Source organism: Diospyros lotus, chromosome 8 (genome assembly GCF_014633365.1).
Source record: "Diospyros lotus cultivar Yz01 chromosome 8, ASM1463336v1, whole genome shotgun sequence".
Classification (NCBI taxonomy): Eukaryota; Viridiplantae; Streptophyta; class Magnoliopsida; order Ericales; family Ebenaceae; genus Diospyros; species Diospyros lotus.
The window spans coordinates 87,627-112,674 of record NC_068345.1 but is presented as its reverse complement, the minus strand read 5'-3'; the positions used below and the strand labels follow the sequence as shown (position 1 = coordinate 112,674).

The window sequence follows — 25,048 nt, the reverse complement described above, 5'->3', positions numbered from 1 at the left end:
AGGATGTTCCAGGTGATAATCGAGGAGGTCCAAACCAAGAAATGATTGGGGTAGTCAATCAAAAGACAGTATTGATGGGAGCCAACAAGAAATTGGGAGACTTGGACATGAATTTGGCCACAGCTGCTTTGCAACCAGCCTTGCAACAACAATTGAAGGCTGAAGGACTGCAAGTTTCAGCTGTTGCTTGTGTTCAGAAGCAGCTAAATTCAATGAGGGCCCCAAATGATGATATATTGACTGGATTTGGCATCATATTGGATCCTCAATCTATGGGTACAAGCTATCTTAATTTGGTAGCTATCACCAACCCACGGAAAATGGTATGTCGCTCCTTGGAGGAAGATGCAGCTTTGATTGCACTGATTATCATTTTTGTTTCAGCTGAGGAGTATCCAAGAACACACAAGAAGCGGCCTAGAAAGGGAATGATTAAAGAAAGAGCAACCAAGCTAGAGAGAGTTGGTATTGGTTGAGGAGCAATGGCTAAATTGTTGTAAGTTCTTGGGGACAAGAACTCTCTCAAGGAGGGAGGAATTGTCATGACCCAAGAATCTATAGAGGGCAATATAGTAATAGGTTAATAATAGTTGTTAGAAAATATTTTAGATATTTTAGCAAGTGGTTATAAGCACATGGGAGCATGTGCTAGGCTGTTAGAAGGCAAATAGGCTTATAAAAGGTTGCTGTAATGGTTTGTTTCCTTATCCAAGAAATTAATGAATTGAATACTATTTTCTCTCTAATATTCCACTCTCTCTCTCTCTCGTTCTTCTTCCTCTTTCTTCTGTTCTTCTATTTCTCCCTCTCTTTCTCTTAATATCTCTCCCTCCTTCAATCTGATTTTCTTCCCCATTTCTCCTTTTAACCTATACGAACCCTAGGTTCGGGACATCACTATAGTCACCTGATGGGTGCATCTATTGCATCTCACATTAAGTCCGTTATATTCCAACTCATGTTTAAAGGTTTTCCACTAGGTTTTCTTTGGTTTCCTCTGCCTATTTGCAACTAACTTGTCCCATTCTGTGTAGTCACCTGATGGGTGCAACTATTGGTTTTCTTGTTACATATTTAAAATCATCTTACTTGTGTCTCACACTTATCTTCAATAGGTGCCACTCCAACCTTATTACATGTACTTTCATTTTTATTCCTATCTTTCCTTGTACGACCATCATTAACTATAATATCCTTATCTCAGTGGCACTCATATTTTGCACATATCAGTACTTAACCGTCCAACATTCTAAGCTATACAATAAAAATGGTCCCTTGGCCATTTGATAAAACTTCCCTTTTAGCTATAAAAGTATGAAAACAAACACACAGCTCTTTTTCAAATTAATGTCATTCTGTAGTGAGCTTGTTCTTACAGTCTTATTTTTTCCAGCCCCTTCTTCACTGAACAAGTGGGAAAAGATTCTAGTAATTTACATGCAGGCATCTAAAGCATGAAAAATGTCCCTCCATCAGAGTTTGTCCATTGAAGGAAACAGTTGATATGGAGAGTGAGAGAGAGAGAGAGAGAGAGAGAATGGAAAGAGAAGAACTTGTAATATTCTTGATGCCTTTTCTTCCCATAGCCGCAGGTCTCTTATAGAGCCTCCAACAACATAACAACTTCTTCTAACAGTATAACAACAAAGAGAATATGCTAACTAACGTAACAACAATGGAGTAGGCTGTTGTACAGTTAACTAACCCCTAACCACTTAACCCCCCCAGCTAATAGTTAACGGATAATACAAGTGGTTAATTACAGATAACAGTTACTGATTTACCCCTAAGGTCGTTACAATCCCCTCCCCTTCAAACAATTCTTTTCCTCATGAATTATGAACCTCCTCAAGTAGGGTTGGAAGATTTGGTTCATCAATGCTTGAAAAGTAGCCAGAGTATTGGTCAGTCCAAAGGGCATAATAGTAAATTCATATAGCCCTTGGTGGGTTCTAAAGGCTGTTTTAGGAATATCGGAGGGCTTCATGCAAATTTGATGGTAATTGGACCGAAGATCCAGCTTAGAAAAGATTTTAGCACCAAACAATTCATCAAGTAAGCCTTTAATTCGGGGTATGGGAAATTTGTTTTTGGTGGTATTAGAGTTGAGTTGCCCGTAATCAATGCAAAATCTTCACGTTCCATCTTTTTTTTTTTTTTTTTTTCAACAAGGAGGACTGGAGATGCATAAGGACTTTGGCTAGGTTGAATAATGGTTGCATTTATCATAGATTTGACTTGTTTTTCAATCTCCATTTTTTGAATTGGAGAGTATCTATAAGCTCTTATATTAACAGGGGCTGAATTTGGCTTAAGGTGTATAGAATGATCTAAGGGTTGTTGGGGTGGCAAAGAATTTGGCTCCTCAAATAGGTCCTTAAACTCAATCAAAAGTAAGCGCAAGTTATCTGAAAATTGTACCTTATTCGAGAGCTGAGAATCAATAGAGTTAGCTATAGGCTGAGGCTCCTCCTTCGAATTGCCTTCTTCTTCCACTCCCACAGCTTGTATGGAATATAATTGTGCTATTTGCGGCCCTTTTCCTCAACATCATCTTTTGTAGCTTCTTTCCCTATCATCTTACATTCCCCTTACTCAACACTGCCCATTAAAGTCAACTTCCTGCCCTCAATCTCCACCGTGACTTCTAACTTGTTAAAGGGCTCACAGTCCTCATCTAATCTACTCCGAGGACAATGTTACAACCACCCAATTCAAGAATCCTCAAATCTGTCATAAACTCTTGCTCTTGCATCACCCATTTGAACCCCCCATACATTTATAGTGGTTGTACATTTTACTCCCATTCGCTACAGTCACTAATAGGGGAGTAGTTGCTATTAATGAACACTTAAGACTTGTGGCCATGGCCTTACTAAGAAAACTGTGGGTGCTCCCACTATCAATCGGCACCATTAGTCGTCGTTTACCCACATGGCCCTTCACCTTAATAATTTGACCCATAAGACTTCCTTTTAAAGCGTGGAAGGATATTTCCCCTCCTTTCTCCTCTTGAACTTCCTCTTGAATACCATCTTTTTGCAGCTTCTTCTTCCTCTTCCTTTTCCCCATCCGATCCCTCCATGTTCATCAACTGTCTCTTACATTGGTGCCTGGGGTTGTATTTGTCTCCACACCTATAACATAGCCTTAATTGTCTCCTTTGCTCCATCAAGTTGTTCTTAGTATCACTGTTATTGTATGGTACTCTAGTTGCTGCTTGGTTAGGCCCTGTAAGCATGGGCCTAGAGTTCCCACCTGCTTGTTGTCCTGCCATTAAGCATGGCTTATAATGTGCTTCTTGAAAATGGCCTCCAATGTTAGTTCTTTTAACTGTGTTGTGAGAAGTTAGAGGTAGAACTTCAATTTGAAAAGCTACCTTAATAGGTGGAGGGATACTCCTCTTTATATATAGCCCGGGTCTCCCTTGCTGAGGCGATGTGGGATTCTCACACATCCTTCCCCCCCCAACGCCGAAACTTCTCCAATAACTGATACATGCCCAGGTGATCGGGTAGGGTACTGGTCCACGACCACGATCGAGGATAGTCCCCTAGCCAAGGGTTGGTTCTGATATCGTGTGAGAAAATAATTATAAGAGAAAAACCTAAGAGACTACCTTCTCTTAGTTTGTTATTTATAATAAGCATAATGGGCCTTAAACATCTATGGGCTAACCTATGGACTTAACCTAATTACAAATAAAATACACACATATAATAATTGTAATTATACTAATAATTCTAACACTCCCTCTCAAGGTGGAGCATAGATATCGTATGAACCAAGTTTGTTACAAATATATTTCACTCGAGGACCCTTTAGAGACTTGGTGAAGACATCTGCAAGTTGATCATTAGAGTTAACAAACTCTGTAACAATAACACATTCAACTAGGTTTTCTCTAATAAAGTGACAAGTTGATTTCAATATGCTTAGTCTGCTCATGGAACACTGGATTGGAAGCAATGTGTAAGATAGTCTGATTATCACAAACAAGCTTCATAGGGGATACTTCACAAAACTTGAGTTCTTGCAAAAGTTGTTTAACCTAGATAAGCTCACAAGTTGCATTAGCCATAGCTCGATTCTCTGCCTCTGCATTAGATCTAGCTACTACATTTTGTTTTTTACTTTTTCAAGAAATCAGATTTTCTCCCACAAGAACACAATACCCAGAGGTTGACCGACGATCAGAAGGAGATCCTGCCCAATTTGCATCTGCATAACAATAAATATTTGTGTGTCCCTTATCTTCATAGAGTAGCCCATTACCTGGCGCTCTTTTGATATATCTCAGAATTCGATAATATCATCCCAGTGAGAATCACATGGAGAACTGAGGAACTGACTAACTACACTCACAGAAAAAGTAATGTCGGGACGAGTGACTCTGAGATAGTTCAACTTGCCTACCAGTCTTCTATACCTTCTAGGATCTGAATAAAACTCCCCCTGTCCTAGCAAGAGTCGGACATTCGGATCCATTGGGGTGTCAACTGATTTGCAGTTCACCATACTAGTTTCTTCTAAGATGTCAAGGGCATACTTTCTCTGAGAAATTGAGATACCATCTCCTGACCGAGCAACTTCAATACCTAAGAAATACCGAAGTCGGCCTAGGTCTTTGGTCTGAAAGTGCTGATGTAGATGTTCCTTTAGCTTCTATATTCCAACTTGATCACTCCCTGTGGTAATAATGTCATCTACATAAACAACAAGGTAGATACATAAGTAAGAAGAATGGCGAATGATCAGCTTCACTTCGAGTGAGACCAAAGGCTTGAACCACAGTGCTGAACCTGTCAAACCATGCCCGTGGAGATTGTTTTAGATCACAGAGAGACTTTTTGAGTTTGCAGACTACATTGGACCCCCCTTGAGCAACAAAACCAGGTGGTTACTCCATATATACCTCTTCCTGCAAATCACCATTAAAAAATGTATTTTTAATATCAAGCTAATAGAGTGGCCAATGATGCATGGCAGCCAGAGAGAGAAAGAGACAAATAGAGGCCATTTTCGCAACAGGAGAGAATGTTTCATTGTAATCTAGCCCATAGATCTATGTAAAGCCTTTGGTAATCAAGTGGGCCTCAAGACGTTCCACCTGGCCATTAGTACCCACTTTGGGAGTGAATACCCACCGACAACCAATGAGAGTCTTTCTTGGTGGCGTCAATCTCATCTAACATAGTCTGGCGTCAATTAGGATGGGACAGAGGTTCACCTGTGGTTTTAGGAATAGAAATAGAGGAAAGACTCGAAACAAAGGCACTATAAGAAGGAGACAAATGGTCACAGCATAAAAAGTTATAAATAGAATGGGGATTACAAGTAGACCGTGTACCTTTGCGAAGAACAACACGGAGATCGTCGAGCTCAAGATCTGGAGCAAGAGGGACCACAGATGGAGAGAGCAAGTCAGGAGAGTCCTAGGCTAAAGGAATGCTAGCGCTAGTAGCGGGATGAGGACGACGGTGATATGTAAGAAGTGGAGGAGCCATGGAAGGTGGACCAGAAAATGGTAGGGTTGGCGCCACGGTGGTCCCCATAGAGAAGACAGACGAACCTGATGAGGATAACGGAAGAAAAGGAAAAAGAATAGGTAAAACTTAGTGAATATTCTGTGAATCAGGTTGAGCAACTGAAAAGAAAGACTGTTGTTCAAAGAATGTGACATCAACAGACAAAAAATAGCGGTTTAGCTCAGGAGAGTAACACTTATAGCTTTTCTGCAATCGAGAATAGCTGAGGAAGATACACTTGAGAGATTTTGTAGCAAGCTTATCTTGTCCAGGTGAAAAAGACTGCACAAAATAGGTACAACTAAAAACACGAAGAGGAACAAAATAAAGCGACTGTGTAGGGAACAAAAGAGAATGAGGAATTTGGTCCTATAATGCTGAAGATGGCATGCGATTGATTAGATAACATGCAGTTAGAATAGCATCGCCCCGAAATTTGATGGGAAGATTGGCATGTAAAAGGAGCGTCCATGCAGTCTCAATAAGATGACGATTCTTACGCTCAACAACACCATTTTGTTGAGGTGTGTAAGGACAAGAAGATTGATGCAGGATGCCATTAGCAGTCATAAAGATAGTAAATTGAGAAGAAAAATACTCAGGGGCATTAGCACTACGTAAGGCACGTATAGAAACTCCAAACTGTATTTTTATTTTAACAGTAAATGTTTAAAAGATAGAAAACAACTCAGATTGACTCTTCATAAGAAACAACCAAGTGTAACGAGAAAAGTCATCGATGAAAATAACGAAATATGAAAGGCCAAGAGTAGAGTGAACACGACTGGGCCCCCATACATTAGAGTGCATAAGGGAAAAGGGAGCCTCAACCCTATCATGGACTCGACGAGAAAAAGAATTATGGGCATGTTTACCACGCTAACACGACTCACAATTAAACATGGACAATGATGACAAACTAGGAACTAATTTATTCAGTTTGGAGAGGCTGGAATGACCGAGACGATAGTGGAGAAGATTTGGAGAAGCAGCACTGGTGCAAGCTACTGGTAAACTAGGCACAACAAGATGATAGTGACCCTGTGACTCACACCCGACGCCAATCGTCCGCCTCGTGCCCTAGTCCTGAACACAAACAGAGGTAGGAGTAAAGATAACAGAATAGTTGAGGGTTTTGGTGAGTTGGCTAATTGAAATCAAATTAAAAGGACTATCAAGAACATATAAAACATAATTTAATAAGAAAGACGAGGTGGGTGCATAGTTCTGAAAGGCGCAAGGCGCAGCGAGGAGCAAAGGGTCTTGGAGCCTGAGGCGCGAGGCGCACGAGGTGAGGCGCGCCTTTTAGAAAAAAAACTCAATTTTGTAAAATCATAAAAAACTATCAAATTATTAATAATAACACATGCATATCATTAATGATTCATTATCTTCAAATTCTAAACTAACATCATCAAAGTTGATTCATTCATTATGCAAATTCTAAACTAGAAACATCATCAAAGTTCAAACTTAAAGTCTCAAACTCAAACAAGTACCAATCATCATGCAAAGTTCTAAACAAACATATAAACACTATAAGTCCACAATCAATAAAGAAGTTTTAATCAATCATCATCAAGGAGATCATCAACATCAAAGTTAATATCTTCATCATCCCCTTCAATCAAGAAAATGTTTTCATTTTGAGAAATGCTATTTTTCTAAGTCTGGAAGATTAACGCATTATAAGGAGACATATAAGAAAAAGTTTTCATTTTGAAAAACTATCTCTTGATATTTTGATAGCTAATATTCATTGTTATTAAAATAATTTTTAATGAATTTTTCAAGAAATAGTAGGTATGTATTTTGGGGGTGGTAAAATCGCTAAATCCTGAGTTTGTACTAAAACCAAAATTCTATTTTCTTATAGTTATGGATTTTGATTTTTTAGATATTTTTATTGAATCCAAATGAAGGATATTTTCTTATTTATATTTATGTATTAAAGTAAATGGAAGGTAAAATATAAATAAAAGAAAATGTGGACATTTACTTAAACTAAAGAAATGTAAATATGTTGTAATGTATACATGTTGGAACTGAGAAGAGGGGAGAAATTGCGCTGCCTAGGTTTTAATCAAAACCTAGGTTTCATAAGGCGTGCCTCTCACCTCGGCGCCTCACCGTGCAAGGCGTGCGCCTCACTGAAATCACCTCACCTCAGCCCAGGCGAGGCGCTGAACTGGCGCCTTGCGCCTAGGCGCGCTTTAACAACTATTGGTGGGTGTGATTTGGCCGATCCCTTTCACTGCATTTTTGGTACCATCAGCCAGAGTAATAGTAGGCAAGGTATCAGAATAGATAAGTGAGGAGAAAAGAAGTTTATTACCACACATATGGTCAGTGGCGCCAGAATCTATAATCCAAGGACTAACAAATGAGCCTTGAGCAACACAAGCAACGGGATTACCAGGATGAGACTACTAGGTGGCCTGGAACTTCAGGAAGGCATCATACTCAGCTGCAGACATAGGTACCAATTGCGAATCTGGTAGAGATTGAGCAGAACTAGGATCACTCTGAAATACAACCGTTTAAAAGAGTCCTTCATGGTAGGACTAGCAAAGCTGGTCAAGATTTGATGCCTGACGGCGTCAAACTCTGGTTTCAGGCCGAAGAGAGCAATCCATAAAAACTTCTCTCATTGAGTAATTTGTTTAGTGAGGGTCATAGTAAGAGGAAGAAGAGCATCAAATTCTTGCATGAGAGCCTGAACCTGCCCCAGATAAGATTCCATGGACGACTCCTGCTTGAGATTCTTGATATTAGAGACCACAGTATACAAACGTTGAATGTCGTTTGTATAACACTCTTCAGCTTCTTTCCATACATCAACACAAGTTTCAAAGGGGCGAAATAGCTGCATGATGGACGGATCAATAGACTGCCATAGGAGGCTACATAACTGGGCATCAACTTGTTTCCATCTAGCCCGATTAACTTCTGGCACACTTTCAGCCTTTGTGGTAAGATGATCTACTTGGCCTTGCTCTTTGAACCACATTTTGATAAAGGCTACCCATGAGAGATAATTAGCAAACCCTATCAACTTGACGGTAGGAATATTGACCATCCCAAGATTGGAGACAGTAAAAGCAATAGAGGCAACGGTAGAAATTGGAGCGGGAGTAGCACTGGCAGAAAAACCAGATCTCCTTTACTGAGGCGATGTGGGATTCTTACACACATTCCCCCCCCCCCCCCCCCCCAAAAAAAAAAAAATGCCGAAGATTCTCCAGTAACTGATACATGCCTAGATGATCGGGCAGGGTATTGGTCCATGACCACGATCGAGGGTATTCCCCTAGTCAAGGGTTGACTTTGATACCATGTGAAAATTCTTCCCTACTTTGAATCATCTCCTTTTGAGTTTGCAACATTCCAATCTCCAAGGCTTCCACCCTAACCTCCAATTGCTTCATCCTGGTGCCCTCCACCATTCGCCTCTATGTACAATCGCAATTCTCCACTTCGGTTGCTGCACTCCCTTGATCACGTCGGAATAGATATCGCCAGAAAATTCCGACACCCCTACCCTCACCGTGTTGCTACCTGTCAATCATCTCATAGCTGGCTCGTTCAGCTTTGATAACACAATTGTCAAGCTCTTGAATTGGGGCTGGGCAATTCCGGTAATCCAAATAGAACAAAATGCAATAGAGAGAGAGAGAGAGAGAGAGAAGAACTTGTATTATTCTCGATGCCCTTTCTTCCCACAGCCGCAGGTCTCTTATAGAGCCTCCAACAACATAACAACTACTTCTAACAACAAAACAACAAAGAGAATATGCTAACTAACATAACAGCAAAGAAGTAGGTTGTTGTACAGTTAGTTAACCCCCTAACCAATTAACTCCCCAGCTAACAGCTAACAGTTAATACAAGTGGTTAACTACCGGTAATAGTTACTGATTTACCCATGGGGTTGCGACAACAAATGATGACAATACTTGTGAGGACACACCCCTTGGCTTAGTCACATGACCCCTCTTCTCAAGCACATTACCATTTGCCACTTGGAGCCATGCTGGCGTTTGTGTAGACCTCCCATGAAAGATGCCTCCAACAGCTACAACTAGGGATGGCAATGGGTCAATAATGGGTCCATTTACCCATTTAAAGTTAAAATGATTGTGAAAAATTCATATTTCAAATCATGGAGATAAATCTTATTTGAACATTTCTAAAATAAGCCCTAATTACCCATTTAAAATTGGAATAAGTTTGAAAAATTCATACTTGGAAGGATATAAACACAAGACATATTTTGAAATTTATAAATGGGTATGCAAATGGGTAAATGGATGACCCGTTGCCATCCTAGCTATAATGATCTACACTGCGTAATGGACTGGCGTCTTTCCCTACCAGGTCTTCATGGCTTTATGGAATGGAATTTGGAGTAAAGGAGTTCATCTTTCATCTTGATTTGTTCATAGAGAGAATCTGGAAGACATTAATGAGCACATGTAACTATTGGTACCTGACACATGCCTTGAACATGTTTACATGTTCTCCACAATCCAGTGATATCGCCACTTCTCTACTAGTTGCATCATTCCCTCCACAACTATTGTAACCTATTACCAGATCCTAGGCCATTACTCAACCACATCCTTTGGACGTAGGCTTTTTGTCCTGAGCCCTCCACTATAAATATGGGGTGTAATTCTTTGTCCAAGGATGATTACAAAGAGGAGACCTAGAGAATTCTTTGACCGAGGCTCTTTGTCCTGATAATAAGAGGAATTATCCAGAGCAAGTTCTGTGCATAAACATGTAAATGTTTACACAAGAATTGAGAAAATTGTTTTAAGTCGGCCTAGAAAGCTTGTTTGTTGATGAGGTTTTCTTTTATTGATTGTTGGAAATGAAGGTTTCAAGATTCAATGGGGGAAGACTTTCTCTCAACCTGGAAAAAAAATCACTATTTCCACCTTACATTGGATATATTGAATCTGTCATGAGATTTCATATTTCATATACACCTAAAATCAGGGCAGAAATTTGCACCTAGTTCACCTTAATATCAATCTGGACAAACAGTTTCAACTGTGGAATGGACCTTTTCCTTTCACCTATAATCTTATAAATAATCTAGGTATAGAGAGAGAGGATGATCTCAATTCCATTGAAACAGGAGTCCATAAAAGTGCTAAAGTTTCTCTTTCAGCCTTTGATGATCAGACTGTAATTATTGTGTGGCAGAAGATATTGGACTGCTTTCCCATACCATCTTTTAATTTTTAGTTCATAGCTGAGATTTCATCTCCAACAAGTCTAAAAAAAACTCTTGACAGGTTGTTGACCGGTTCTATTCTGGCTCATGAGATGATGCATGCATGGCTTCGGCTTCAAGGTGCTTCTCCTTTCCATGCATTTTTTTAGTTGTCATGCCTCTTACTTTTACCAGGAGTATCGTAGAAGTTTAGTTTTCATGATCCATGTGACTTTGTTTTAGAGAATTTGGTTGTTGAATTTTACTACATACATGGATTTGATGTTTTTCTGTTCATTTTCACAATTTGCTGAGGTAAACTTGTCTAAGTGATGAAATAATTCTTATTTTTGTTCTAAAGGCTACCGAACTCTAAGTCAAGATGTTGAAGAAGGTATCTGTCAGGTGCTAGCTCACATGTGGTTAGAGTCCCAGATAATGTCCATACCAGGGAGCAATATTCCGTCAACGTCATCCTCCGCATCACTTTCAAGATCATCAAAGCAGGGGACACGATCTCCATTTGAGCGGAAGCTAGGGGAGTTCTTCAAGCACCAGATTGAATCAGATACATCTCCAGTGTATGGAAATGGATTTAGAGCTGGTAACCAGGCAGTCCTCAAATATGGTCTTCGAAGGACCCTGGACCATATCAGGTTCACAGGGACTTTTCCTTATTAAAGTATTGGGCCTGAATTGGTTTCTGTTTACGATTGTTTTACTAGAGTTAAGGTGGCCCCTTTATATTGGAACCTTAGTCAAACCAATAGAAATTAATTACTATGGGAGCAGTTAGAAAATTTGATTGTACACGTTGTAGATGTAGTCATTCCTGCACTCGCAAAGAAAAGTAATAAAAATTATTGATTATTTAACTTATGTCACATATCTTCTCTTAACTCAGTTTTGCTAGCTTGAACATGACATTCAACGATGAAAGTGCGATCAAAATTTACCTTAGGTGCTCAGACAATAGAGCCTTGGAACCTAAGTTTTTTTTTTGTTCTTAATTGATGTGAATCGAAGTGTGTGTTTTCCGAGGCTCTTGTTGGCTTCCTCTGGAGTCTTGTGCTGACTCATGCAAAAGGCCTGCAGCAGCTTCATTGACTTCCATTTAGTATTACAATATGGGGCAGGTGCAGGTTTGGTTACTTGTTAGCATATGGAATTGAGGCAGGTTTAGTTGAAGCTCTGTTTTTGAGGTTGCAGATTGCAAGGGGCTGGGATGTTTTTAATTGCCTTTTACGTATTTTATTATAAATATTTGTATAATTATAAATTTGTGATGAAAAGGTAAAGTTGCTCTTTTGTGACTAGAAAGTCATGGGTTCGAAGTTGGAAACAACTTAAATTAAGCTGGTGAACTTGATCCTGATATGGTTAGTAAGTTGTCTGTGATTCATGTAACGATGGTGAGGGATCAATCATACCTAGCTCACTTTTTATGTGTGTGTGTGTTGGTTTAATTCTGAGAATTGAGAAACTGCAGGGTAGTTGTGAATAGAGAGGGGCAGGGTACAAAGTAGTAGTACATGAAAATATATAATTTTGTATTCTACAACTTTGGTCATCTACTCTAGACTTATTTCAGAGAAACTAAAGGTCGTGGATTGATCTGAAGGAGACTCAAAATACATTGATACCGATTTCTGCACGTCCACTTCAATTTTCAACAGAGCAGTCACTACCTCAGCCATGCTTGGCCGCCTTACCGGATCTCGTGCCAAGCAGGTTAGACTTAGATTTGCCATTCTTGCCGCATATACCCTACCTTTGTTTTCTGCAAGACCTGGTGGATTGATGAAGAAACCAAGCTTGGTTTCTGCATCTTCTCCCCCCATGATGGAAGCTACTGCTGCTGAAAGCAGAATTTTGTTGCCTTCCTGTACAAATACAGCATCTTTTCCTGTGATCAGTTCCAACATCACCACCCCAAAAGCATATACGTCAATTTTGGGAGAGACTTGCCCTGTTTTTACATACTCAGGTGCCAAATAACCTCTGGTGCCTGCAACCCAACTTGGCGCAGCATTACACGAACTGTCTGTTCCCTTCACTATTATTCTTGCAAGGCTAAAATTTGTAATCTTTGCCCTTAGGTTTCTATCAAGTAGAATGTTGCTGCTCGTGACATCCTTGTGCACGATGGCTGGGTTAGTAAAACTGTGAAGATAATGGAGTCCATTAGCAACATCCAGGGCAATCTGAATCTTCCTTGTCCAGCTTTCGGCCTGGGCTGAATTGTTCTTCTGAAGCCATTCTTTCAGAGACCCATTCATCAGGTACTCGGAAACAAGGTAGAAGCAGCCACGGTGTTTGCAAACACCTTGAAGCTTTACCAGATTCAAATGGTTGATCTTGTTCAGGATGTTCACTTCCTTGGACACATCCGTGCCCATTCTCTTAACTGCTAGGACTATGCCAGCGAAGACTCCACGGAAAACAGAACCCTTTATCCTGTTTCTGCGGCTGAAGTTATTGGTAGCCTTTTTTAGTTCCTCAAATTCAAACACTCTCAGTCTGAGGGCTTGGTCTATGCTGGCAATTTCCACAAGGAGGTCTTTCTTTACCAAAGCCCAGTGATCCCCCTGTTCTTGGCAATTACTCTGAGAAACTCCGTCCCCACCTGTTTTCTTCTTGTGGAACAAAAACAGGGTGAATGGAACTGCACATGATAGTAGTAGCAAAGAGCCTGCTGCAACTCCAGCACCCACATAAACTTCGCCCTTGGATGCTTTGTTTTCCTTGGTAGTCATACTTAGTGGGTGTAAAATGGCGGGCTTCGCGTTGTGAATTACGGTCTTTGAACTTGAAGGTTCAGTGGCAAGGGAATTAGAACGGTTGTGAAAGGAAAAATTGTAGGATTTTCTTCAGAAAACCCATTTGCATCGAGTATGCTTTCTGTGCTTACATTAAACCTTGCAGCGATTTTACGGAGGGTTTCACCCCAGGCCACTGAGTAAGTCACCAGGTACTTGGTGTCTCCGCCAATTTGCTTCCTTGTTGGACAAGCACATCGAAGGGGCACGAGCAACTCAAGGCCAGGCTGCAATTTGTACTCGCTGTATGGATTGGCACGCTCAAGGGAGTTGCAGGTTGACAGCCCCTGGTATGTGTCACGGGCTATTATGTAGTAGGTGTATCCGATGGTGGGAATATGAAATGTGGCGTTGGCTTGAAAGTAGTGGCCGGAGCAGGAGCAGTTGAGTGGAACGATAACCTCCTTGCCGGTTGGGAAATCTGTAAGCTTGGTGACATTGTTGATGCGGGCAATCTCCGATGGGGTTGATGAAGTGAGAGCTGCTATGGTGGAAACTGAATCGTAAGGGGGTTGGGATTTGAAGAAGAGAAACGCTTGGCAGCTGGAAGAGTCCTGGGCATTGCAGGTGTAAAGAAAAGCAGGGTAAGGCCTTGATTCGTCGCTGCTGTCGCAAGCCAACGCATAATTTCCCGAAGATTGTTGCTTGCTGTTGGTGCATGAAACAAGAAAACGGAGAATGAAGAGACAGGGGATAGCGTGTTTCATGGTGATTACTTGTTTGGTGGATATGATTTTGAGAGTGGATGCTAATTAATCTCAAGAATTTGGGGGGAAGGGAGCCAAAGACTAATAATAACAATGTCGGTCTAAGCTGGTGCAGGGATTTTTTTTTTTTTTAATCCTCTGCCAATGGGGACATAGCGAAGGTCTAACGCTAATTCTTTGACTTGTCTTTAATGATGATGATGGGAACCCAACCCCACTGCTAGGGTGCCTTAAGCTTTGTTCGTTTGCAGTTTGTCCATAAAAGGACCAAGGTATCTAGGTATTTATTTATTAGTGAGTAGTTGCGATGAGTTAAGTAATGTTGGGGAGGGTGTGCCGTGTGCATGATCATGGTGAAACTAATTAAACTGGATATTGGTATTTGATTTGTTAAGGTGGTTATTGGCGGCGATTCAAGTCACGGGATGACAAAGTTATTAATATTTTGATATATACATATAGTTTGATCCATTCATTCATTAGTATTATATTACAACCTTAATAATGCCATCCTCATCCTTGTCCTCGTCCTTTTTTAAGGAGAGGAGAATTGGTCAATATATATAGGAGTATAGTTATATTAGTATTCTAATGTACGTTGAATTAGAACCTTGCACTTTGTTGCTTTAATTTACTAATATTTTTATATATATATTTTAAAAATTATTAATAGAATATAAAAAATTATAAAAAATAATTCAAATATAAACAATAGAGTTTATAAATATATATGTTTTGGGATTCCATGGGCAATTCACCAAAATTTGAAGTTTCGGACAAATATTATAATTCAATTTCCCATTGTATTTATACAATAAGACACACACACACAAACAAAAATTACCTATAGATGAGGGAATGACTGAGAAGCAGCAAGAACTAAGAAGCACTGAAGTAAATCAAGCAATCGGTGACGACCAAGAGAGGGAACGACTGGCAGTGACCGCGAAGGGGAATGACGACCTTCGATGAGGCTCGATCTTCAGGATTCGACAGCAAGGGAATTATGATCTTCGACAAGGGAATGGCGATGAAGAAGCAAAACGCAACGACGACCGAAAGTGAGGGAACTTGAGAGAGCAGCAAACTATAACGATCGAGAGAGCGTTGGGTTTAGGGTTTTTTTTTTCTCTATAAATAAGAATTATATAAAAAGAAACTAACACCAAAAGAGTCTAGAAGAAAAAATCAAGGCATACCCTAGTGCACATCAAAAGCAAAAAACTAACACTACACTTAGAATCTCAACAAATGAAGCAGGATCAAAACAAATAACAAAATACATCCCAACCAAAACTTAACCAAACCTATTCAAACATTGGCAATAATCAACCCACTTCTTCAAAGCAAAAGAAATAACATCTTTAATGATAGAGTTGTACCTTGGGAACCAATCATAAGAGTTGTGAATTGACTGCATTTCTTTTAAATCTCAAACATATTTTGATTAATAAAAGTATTTTTTTTTAATACTTGGCAATGCGTTCGTCTCTATGTTTTCTTATTTAAATGAAGTCCAAAGAGTGTAGCGATATCAATCAAGTTATGATGAGATCATATTAATAAGAGTAAATGATTTGTGCTTCATTCTTAAACTAGTCCTAGTCATAGGATTATAGAATGAGGCCTTTATAGATGTTTGTAAAGAGGGTAGTTAATTTCATTGACTACTTATGTGGTGACACTAATGCAAGTGTGTAGGTGATCATTATTGAATGAGTTCGCTGAATAACCTAACCCGAGAACACTCAAGTGGTAATTCTTACTAAATGTCAATTGGGAGTTATCTGTGGCGACATGTGCTAGTAATCACTTGTCTTGAGGTACCATGATTATCTTGTATGATGAGTGTCATGCTTTCATGCCACTGTATAGGGTCTAGGAAAATGGGTCTCTAATAGGGTGGTTATTGGGTGTGATCCGAATCATACGAAGGTATATGCCCTATGTGAATGAAGTCACAACTCAAGTTTTGTTGGCCAACATGAATAGTTGAGAATGGATAAGAGTTATTAATTCAATTATAGGAGTTGTGAACTTAGCATTTGTACACATAGCATGCATATTAGAATGGTGTTTATTACTTATACACATGGTTTTGTATCGCCCCTACTTCCTTGAGAATGATGTCGAACCGATGTGAGGCTAAGTTCTTAGTGAGTCGAGGAGACTCAATGTGGTCATGGCAATATTAATGTGTTAGTATGGTTGTCCTATAGGGCAATGGTGGTCAACTGACCAGCCTCCGTGTAATCTTCAATATTATCAAATATGTTGGATCAGTCAATAATGTGAATAATAACAGGTGGTATCCCTAATCTTGAAAGTGAGGTGGTATAATACTTTCCCATACGAGGGATCCATAACTGTATAATAGAAACATGTTAAATATTAATGTGTTAACTTGTGAATATGGGGTTAATGCCTTATGCCATAAATATGTTGGGAACATACAAATATAGGTTCAATGACGTGATTTGCATAACGTGGAACATGTGGGCTCTTGCCTTGAACTACCTGAATAAATATTCCCATAACAACTGTGTAAAGACCCTTGCATACATGGTGATGTGAGTTGCATATGATCATGCATGACATTGCATTTATGTTTATCAAGTGAGGTTTATAATGGGTATTTGCTCTCTTGGACTCTGAGCGAGGGCACTGCTATTGCTGTGTCGATGACGTCTAAGTAGGGTGGATATGTGTTGCCATGCCAAAGAGGTGACATATGGTTGATGCACAGTACGGGTTTTGTTATTGTATATGATATTGTTGAGCATATTGACAGGTGTGAGCCTAAGGGCTATTTGTATTTTGTTGAGCATGTGCATGTATTGCATTATAATATGAAACCTTTTATGGGGATACATGATAAAAATGACAATGTGAACGTGAACGTGCATGTCGATGCACAACATACAATGTGAATTGGGCTCGAATGGCCACTTTCATAATCATAAATATGTGACATACCAACCCGTAGAACCTAACATAATGAATAAATGCAATAACTTGAGACATGATGTGAGAACGTATGTGGGAAGCCTTGATATGGCTAGTCTTGTGCAATATCTTCTTGTTACAATATCCTATGGTGCCGTTTATTTCCATTATACTTGTTGAACCTTATGGCTCACTTTATTTTTAACATCATTCAAGGTTAAGAAAGAGGAAGTTCGAGCTCGAGTTTAATGTTGTCAGATCCTTGACGATAACTATGTGTACAGGGCTCTCCTAACCAAAAAAATCATTTGAGGTGAGTTTGGACAGGGGTTCAGATGGGGTGTTTTGTTAGATTTGATTAATTGGTGCTATGTAATGTATATAAGAGCCCTTGAAAAGTGTAATTTTCATCAATTTGCTTATGATGTTGTCAATAAGAATTGAGGTGAAAATCTGGGTTGTTACAATTTATTTGAAAATGTAGTCGTTATATAGCATTTAACACATGAAGAGTTAAGTTTTTCAGACAAATTTAGTGCATTTAATGCAATCTGATGGCTTTCTCATGCAAATGGAATAAAATTTGAGTTCAAATCTTGATTACTAATCATTGGAATGCATGCAAAGGAAATGTTTTTTTGCAAATGATAGGGTTTATGCTTTTATTTATTGGACAAAAGTGCAAGGCATTAAAGATTCTAAGTTGATGTGAATATTCTCAAAGTCATTCTCGAATAAAAAATAGCTCTCATTGCATACATTATTTGTTAAGTGTAAAACTTAAAGAGATTGTGCCCTATTTATTTAATCATTTTCAATCCCTGTATTTGTGAGAAGCCTTTTATTGTTGAGTGTTTTATTATAAGCTTCTCCAAGTGTTTCAAACCTAGCTTGTTGTGAGCTATTTGTGGTTTGTGTTTGAACCCTAAAAAAATACTTGTAAAAGTTTTAGCTGATCCTGGTAAAAGATGTGTAAAGAGGTTATAGCTTAGCCTTTTAAAAAGCTATATAGTAAGCCAGTTGAAAAATCATTGGTGAGGAGACAAGGTAATGGACATAAGTAGTGGAGTCGAACCATTATAAATACTAAGTTTTGTATTCTTTAAATTTTTATATTTTGATCAAATATACGTTTTAATTTTAGGTAAGCTTAATTCAACCCCTCATAATCCAACAATTTCTTTCAAGTGGTATTAGACTAGGTCTCAATCTATAGGTTTAACAAGATATGAGCAAAGATCCAAATGGCACAAGAAGCAAGCAGAAGTTTCCAAAAATACCAATCGTGCAACAAGCCTCCATTTTTTTACGACAATGATTATGCTTATTTGGAAGAACATGATGAAAACCTTCATCGTGTCTATAGACATTGAGGTATGAAGAATTATAGTGGTCGGTTTCAACATGCCTACAATGACCATAGGAAATGACTTGGTGTCAAAATCGGAAGAAAATTGGACTGATTAAGATATGAAATAGATCAAACTTAATGTAGTTTCCAAAAATATGCTAGATTGTGCACTAAGCCTTGAGGAATACAACAAAGCTATCTACTTGTGAGACTACAAAAGAGATTTGGGATAAACTTGAGATAACACATGAAGGGACCTCTAGGGTAAAAAGTTCCAAAATTTGAATGTTTAAACATGATTACAAAATATTTTTAATGCAGCAAGGTGAAACAATAAAAGACATGTATACTAGGTTTGTAAGGGCCCACTCTCGAATATTCCCACTAGCATAGGGTATTCGAACGGAGGTCATCACAGCGATAATATAGAACACACCATATTAAAACAAACAATTCATTTCATTATTAGCAACGAAAACTAAATTAAGGTTCAGTTATATTTCCAATATCTCATGAGTCTAGGCTCGAAGGCCGTACAAAGTAAATAAGAGGCTCTAGTATGAATTAACAAAATAAAACTCATTTCATTACATACCTCTCCAAAATGCTACTAAGGATTTTCAAGTTATGACGTATCTTTGTACACCATTATCCCTGAGCCTTAGTCCCACTGGACTTGCCCTTAGTAATAACCTTTCCTTTACCTGGAATGGAAAAAAAGATCAAGTGAGCCATAAGGCTCAACAAGTTCGAGAAACAATGAACAATGTATAGGACCCAAGAACGTGATGACACTAAGAAAAGTAATTAAGGACTCTGCAGTTATGTATAAGATTCATAATTTATGAATTCAAATTTAAATACATCATGCCACCATGTATCGCTATGCAAATGTGCATAAATCTCAATGTCAGTATCAAATCTTGCAGGCTCTCAAGCCATGAATCAACACATGTAAAAGTGCATCATTTCAATGTCAGTATCAAATCTCGTAGGCTCTCAAGTCATCAATCAACACATGCAAAAGTGCATCATTTTAATAGAATCTCACAAATAAATATGGAGTCAACCTGCTAGGCTATGACCACCTTATCCCATGCCAGGTGCTCCAGGATACCCTTTCCCTCCACGCAAAATAGTAGGTGCGCAAAATTCATAATAATAAGAATATATCATATACGTGTCATGGAACATATGTAATTCAAGCTAGACTACCAACATTAATGCCAAGCAACCAAATGCATATATAACTATCCACATGCTTTAAATCCATGTATTGATGATGAACATATCTCTACTAAAATTTCAATTTGATTTGAAGTTTACATATAATTAACAGAACCACGTCAAACACATTAGTTCATTGCTAAATTTGTACTAATCTGAACACTCAGTGGGTATTTAATTTAATAACCATATTCTAATGAATATTTAGAAGTACAGGGGAAATTTGATATAAGTAGGGTATTTCACTAAAGCATCTCATAATTTGGATATATTTGGAATCATTTAAAATGGATAAATCATGCATTTAATATACATACTCGCGTTTATATATTCTTACTTGCTATTAGAACTAGCTTTGGTTTGATGAACAAGAGTATAACTTACGGCAATTTGAATAAGCTTGCAAATATATATATATATATATAGGAGGGTCATTCAGATGGGTCAAGAGGTAATTCACATTGGCTGTGTATGTATATATATATATATAAGGGGTATGATTCAGATGGGTCCAGGAGGCATTCGAATGGCATATGGATGGTGAGTGATTCGAATCAGTCTGGGTCATTCGAATGAGCATATGTGTTTATGAGGGGTGTGATTTGAACCAACCAGGGCCATTCGAATAGGGTATGGAATGATTTGAAACAGGCATGCATAGCGTTATTCTAATGAGTGAGGGTATATAAATAGGGACTATTCGAATCAGGGGGTATATAAATAAGGGTTATTCGAATCATGTGTATTATATATATATAAGCTATCTGAATCAGTCATGTAAATATATGGAGGCTATTCGAATCAATCTTGGTATGCATATATTAGCTATTCAAATCATTTGTGTGTGTATATATCTATATAATAAAGCAAGACAATTTTGAATTGTATAACACAAATGTGAGGGAGACATTTTTTGAATGGTTGAGATGAGTTTTCAAGAAGATTAATGGTTGAGATCAACACATTTCCCCCCAAAAACCATCCCATCTTCCACACTCACACACTCATCCCTCTCTGCCCAACGCACACTCACACAGCCAAGTCTTCTACAGTGGCCTTCAAAATTTAAAAATCTTTAGGCATTGGGATTGTGGCCTAGAGAAGAAGAGATAGCAAATGAAAAGAGAGAGAGAGAGAGAGATAGAGAGAGAGAGAGAAAGAGAAGAAAGAGCAGGTGACCGAGAGCAATCGTGAGAGAGAGAAGGCTGATCGGTGGCAGCGGCAAGTCACAGTGGAGGCATTGGTGACCGGTGATGGCGGCTAAGGCAGCAGTAGCAGCAGCTAATAATAGTGGTGGAGGCGGCCGAAGGCAGTGGTAGTGCCCTTTCTCTCTCTCTCTCAAAGCGCCAAACCCACTGCTGGTCGCTCTGCCTCTATCCTTCCCCCTTTCTTTCTCTCTCTTTCTCTATCTCCACTACCCCTGTAACCGCTCGGACCGTCATTGCTCCCATCGGCTGCCCACATCGCCCCTACCAACGCCCCCACTCGGCCACGGTCGTCGCCCCCTAAAAAACCCATGAAACTCACTATCGTCGCCCCTGCAGTCGCTCACACCCATCATCGCCCCCACCCGACCACAACGCAACTCGCCTCGCTGTCCCCGTCGCCCCTACCAATGCCCCCACTCGGCCACCACTGTCGCCTCCCGCCAACGCCACCTGAAGCTCCACCTCCAGCTCAAAGGTATATATGTGTATGTATTTTGTGTGTGTGTGTGTGTGTGTATGTTTACATATATATATTTCTGTGTATGTATGTATGTACGCCAAAAACGATGGTGTTCGTTGTTTACATACATATACATGTATTTTGTGTGTTTGCTGCTCACGATTAGATTGTGAAGAAAGTAGTCAAATTTTATATGTATGTACGCTGTTCTTTGGAATTAAACTTTAATGTTTGTTGGAATTATATGTAGTCAAATTTTGGAATTATATGTATGCACAAAAGCAATCTAATGTTTGATGTTCTTTGTTTTTTCTGTGTATGTATGCACAAAGTCACGTGTATGTATGTATGTATGTCAATCCGGGTGTCTGTGTTCGTCATTTCTAACAAATTTGGAGCACACGTGCCTTTGTCAATCCGGGTGCCTTTGTGTTCGTCGTTTCTAACAAATTTGGGTTTTATGAACTGAGTTTTTTACTATGGCTTGATTAAGTTAGAAGTCTGTGCACATGTGCCTTTGTGTAACTCTTTTTTTGTGTATATTTATGAATATGTTGTGTATGTATGAATATAAAACAGAAATGCTCAGCCTCTGGAGAACAATTCTCCAGGCCATTTCTCATTTCAATTTCAATTTCAATTCTCCAGGCATGTAAGTATGCCTCCTGCCAGCTCTTCTCACTTTGTGTCCCACTTCAATTGCCAGTGACTTTTCCAATTAGAGCTTCTCAATACTTCTTGAAGTTTCTCGCGGGAACCCCTAACCCGCGGGCCCCTGATCGGCTGCTGTCGGGGGCCCTTGAAGCCCCTGACCAGCGACAGTCAGGGACTTCAATTTTTTTTTTTAATTTTTAATTTTTTTAAAATTTATTTTTAAAAAAATCTTTATTCAAGGCCAAGGACTATTTTTCAATTTTTTACAATTTTTATTTTTTAAAAATTTAATTTTTAAAGCATTTAATACTTAATTTTTAAGTATTCTAAATATCAATGGTGTAAATTTTTGAAATTTTTTAAATAAAAAAACACCAACAGTGTAAGTTTTAATGTATAAGAATTTGACATGGATGATTCAATTCCAAAAGAAATAATTACATTTGGAATTTAATTACGTTTTGTGGTTATTCTTTAATCTTATTTATGTTTAGGCACAACTATGAATTTATTTTGCAATGATAAATAGTTTGAAATAGGCAGAACAATGATTATTATTGTTTTGATACCTAAATCAATTGGTAAATAATCATGTTTAAGCATGACGATGGTTAATATTATGATGTTTTGTGGTAATCAGCATGCATATGACATGGTTTGGTTATGATTATAAAATATATAAGTTTTGTAGATAGATTGATATATTTGTGGTATCATATTTTCTAAGGATATTTTGCCAAAAAATTAAAAATTTCTTACATTGATTTCAATTTACATTTTCAAATGATACCCTCTCATTACATGGCTTTTGAATTAAGCAAATTTTTTAGTGACCCAAAATGTAATTCAATACCTCTTGCTTGGTTTGTGTTCATTCATTGAGATAACGATTGATTTATAAGTAGTTTATGTGATTTTGTTTTGTGATTAAAGTAGTCTGTGATTGAAAAATTTTATGGATTTATTTTGTCTATCACTTTTACAAGCGTTGATATAAGTGTTTGTGTAGGAAAAATGGTGTTGTTGCATTATATTTTTAGAGGATACCCTATCAAATTTTTGACAGAGTATCCACATTTTGATCCTTTTTATTTCACTAAAGTCATGACATTAAAAATGATAAAACGATTTTTAGCTTAATGCATGTTTATATTCATTGTTTGATTATTTCGTATTTAAGAACTATATACATTGTCTTCAGACAAGTGATATAAGGCGAGTTTAGGCTTTCAATTTAGTACGTGTCCAAGTTTAGTGCTTGATTATTTTGCATTCAAATTCAATGTTTGATTTTTTTTTAGTTGCACCGTGCCTTCAGGCACGAGTTATCCCTAGTATATATATATATATATAAGAATGCTATTTGAATCAAATAGTGAGTATGCAATAAGGGTTATCCGAATCATGTAAGGGGTTATTCGAATGGAATAGTAGGTATGCATAAGGGCTATCCAAATCATGTAAGGGTGATTCGGATCAGTCCAAAGCAATTCAAATTGGGCATGTATATATGTATATATATATATATATAAGTGATTCAAAGCAGTAAATTCCATATTGTTGGCTACGATTGATGGGGCCATTACGGACTCAATATAAAGCCAAATAATGCAAGTAATATATGAAAACGAAGCCTAGGACGTCTAGTTTACATCCTAACAAGCGGATCTCAATTCAAAGATGGGAACAGAAAGTTATAGGCCAAATAACACCAAGTGATTAGACTACATGAAAACAGCAAGTTACAAATTTCTTGGCAGAAATTAACCAGGTTGTTATAGGCCCAAAACGTAACCAAATCATTCGAATAATACATCGAATCAAAGCCTATGAAGTCTAGTTTCCAACGCATCGAACGGATCTTAAATCAAATATCATCATAAGGAGATGTACCCAAAAGAATGAAGCATAGTCAGACTTACTATAATATTGCATTCAAATGGAGCATAGAAGCATTCAAATAGGAGGAAAGTGGTGGCAGGGTCATTCGGATGCTACAACAGCTCATTCGAATAGCTTCTTGAATTTTTGGTAAGAGTGATTCGGATTAAGGAATGAGTGATTCGAATTGGGAAATTTTCAGTGTGCGGTTATCCCATTGAAGCCCGATTTTGACAATGATTCTGTTAAAACGGGAGGTGCTATAGCACACACCAAGAGGGGGGTGAATTGGTTATTTTAAAAACTTTATTGATAGAACTTGAAAAACTTTTTGATACAGATTGATGTTTTAGAGTTTTAAAGCGTAAAGCATAAAAATGACAAATAAACAAAGATAAATATGTGAACCGAGTGAGGAATAATGAAATGCTTGGAAAAATAAATATATCAAAGAACACAAGCACAAGAAAACATAAGGATTTATAGTGGTTCGGCTTAGCTCCTCACTAAGGATTTTTCAAACTATCTACTAAAACCCACTACTTAAACCAAGTAGGTCCTCTAGTTCTAGACTAGGAATTACAAAACCTCCCACTCAAATGGGCCCTCTAGCTACACAAGCTAGGAATTTCAACTCTTTACTTCAAACAGCAAGTCCTCTAGCATAATAAGCTAGGAAAATAAAAATGATACAACTGAAAGAGAGAAGCTAAGAGTTAACACTCTTAGTTACAAGTTCTCTCACAATGAAAACGAGACTTAACAATAAATTTACAATGATAGAACAACGAAGCCTTGGAGAGAAAAATATAACAACGAAAGCACAAACACTGTAAGGTCGAATAAAATGATTTACAATCTCTAGATCAACTCGTTTCCGTCCATTAGCCTTCTCTTGATCATCCTTGATATGTATATATAAGCATCCCAAGAGCCTTGCCCAAAACTAGCCGTTTTGTGGCCGTTGAAGTTTGAAAAACTAGCCGTTATATCTTTCTGTGAGAAGACATAGTCGACAGAATATAATGTATAGTCGACAGATA

General features: G+C 38.3%; 2 protein-coding genes across 4 annotated transcripts in view; one reads left to right on the top strand and one right to left on the bottom strand.

Moving 5' to 3' along the window:
- The window catches only part of LOC127807400 (protein DA1-related 1-like), a 56,815-nt gene extending 45,184 nt beyond the window's left edge, over positions 1–11,631 (top strand). For all 3 annotated transcript variants that reach the window (XM_052345219.1, XM_052345220.1, XM_052345221.1), the window contains 2 exons: positions 10,835–10,893; positions 11,114–11,631. In XM_052345219.1, coding sequence (XP_052201179.1) covers positions 10,835–10,893; positions 11,114–11,433 — 379 coding nt within the window. In that variant the 3' untranslated portion in view covers positions 11,434–11,631. The remainder of the gene's footprint in view (positions 1–10,834; positions 10,894–11,113) is intronic.
- Positions 11,632–12,097: 466 nt separating this feature from the next.
- LOC127807399 (lysM domain receptor-like kinase 4) lies at positions 12,098–14,347 on the bottom strand. Its single transcript, XM_052345218.1, is given in 2 exon segments — positions 12,098–13,573; positions 13,576–14,347. Coding segments are annotated over 2 exon segments (1,953 nt in total). The 5' UTR covers positions 14,279–14,347; the 3' UTR covers positions 12,098–12,323.
- Positions 14,348–25,048: the final 10,701 nt, after the last annotated feature.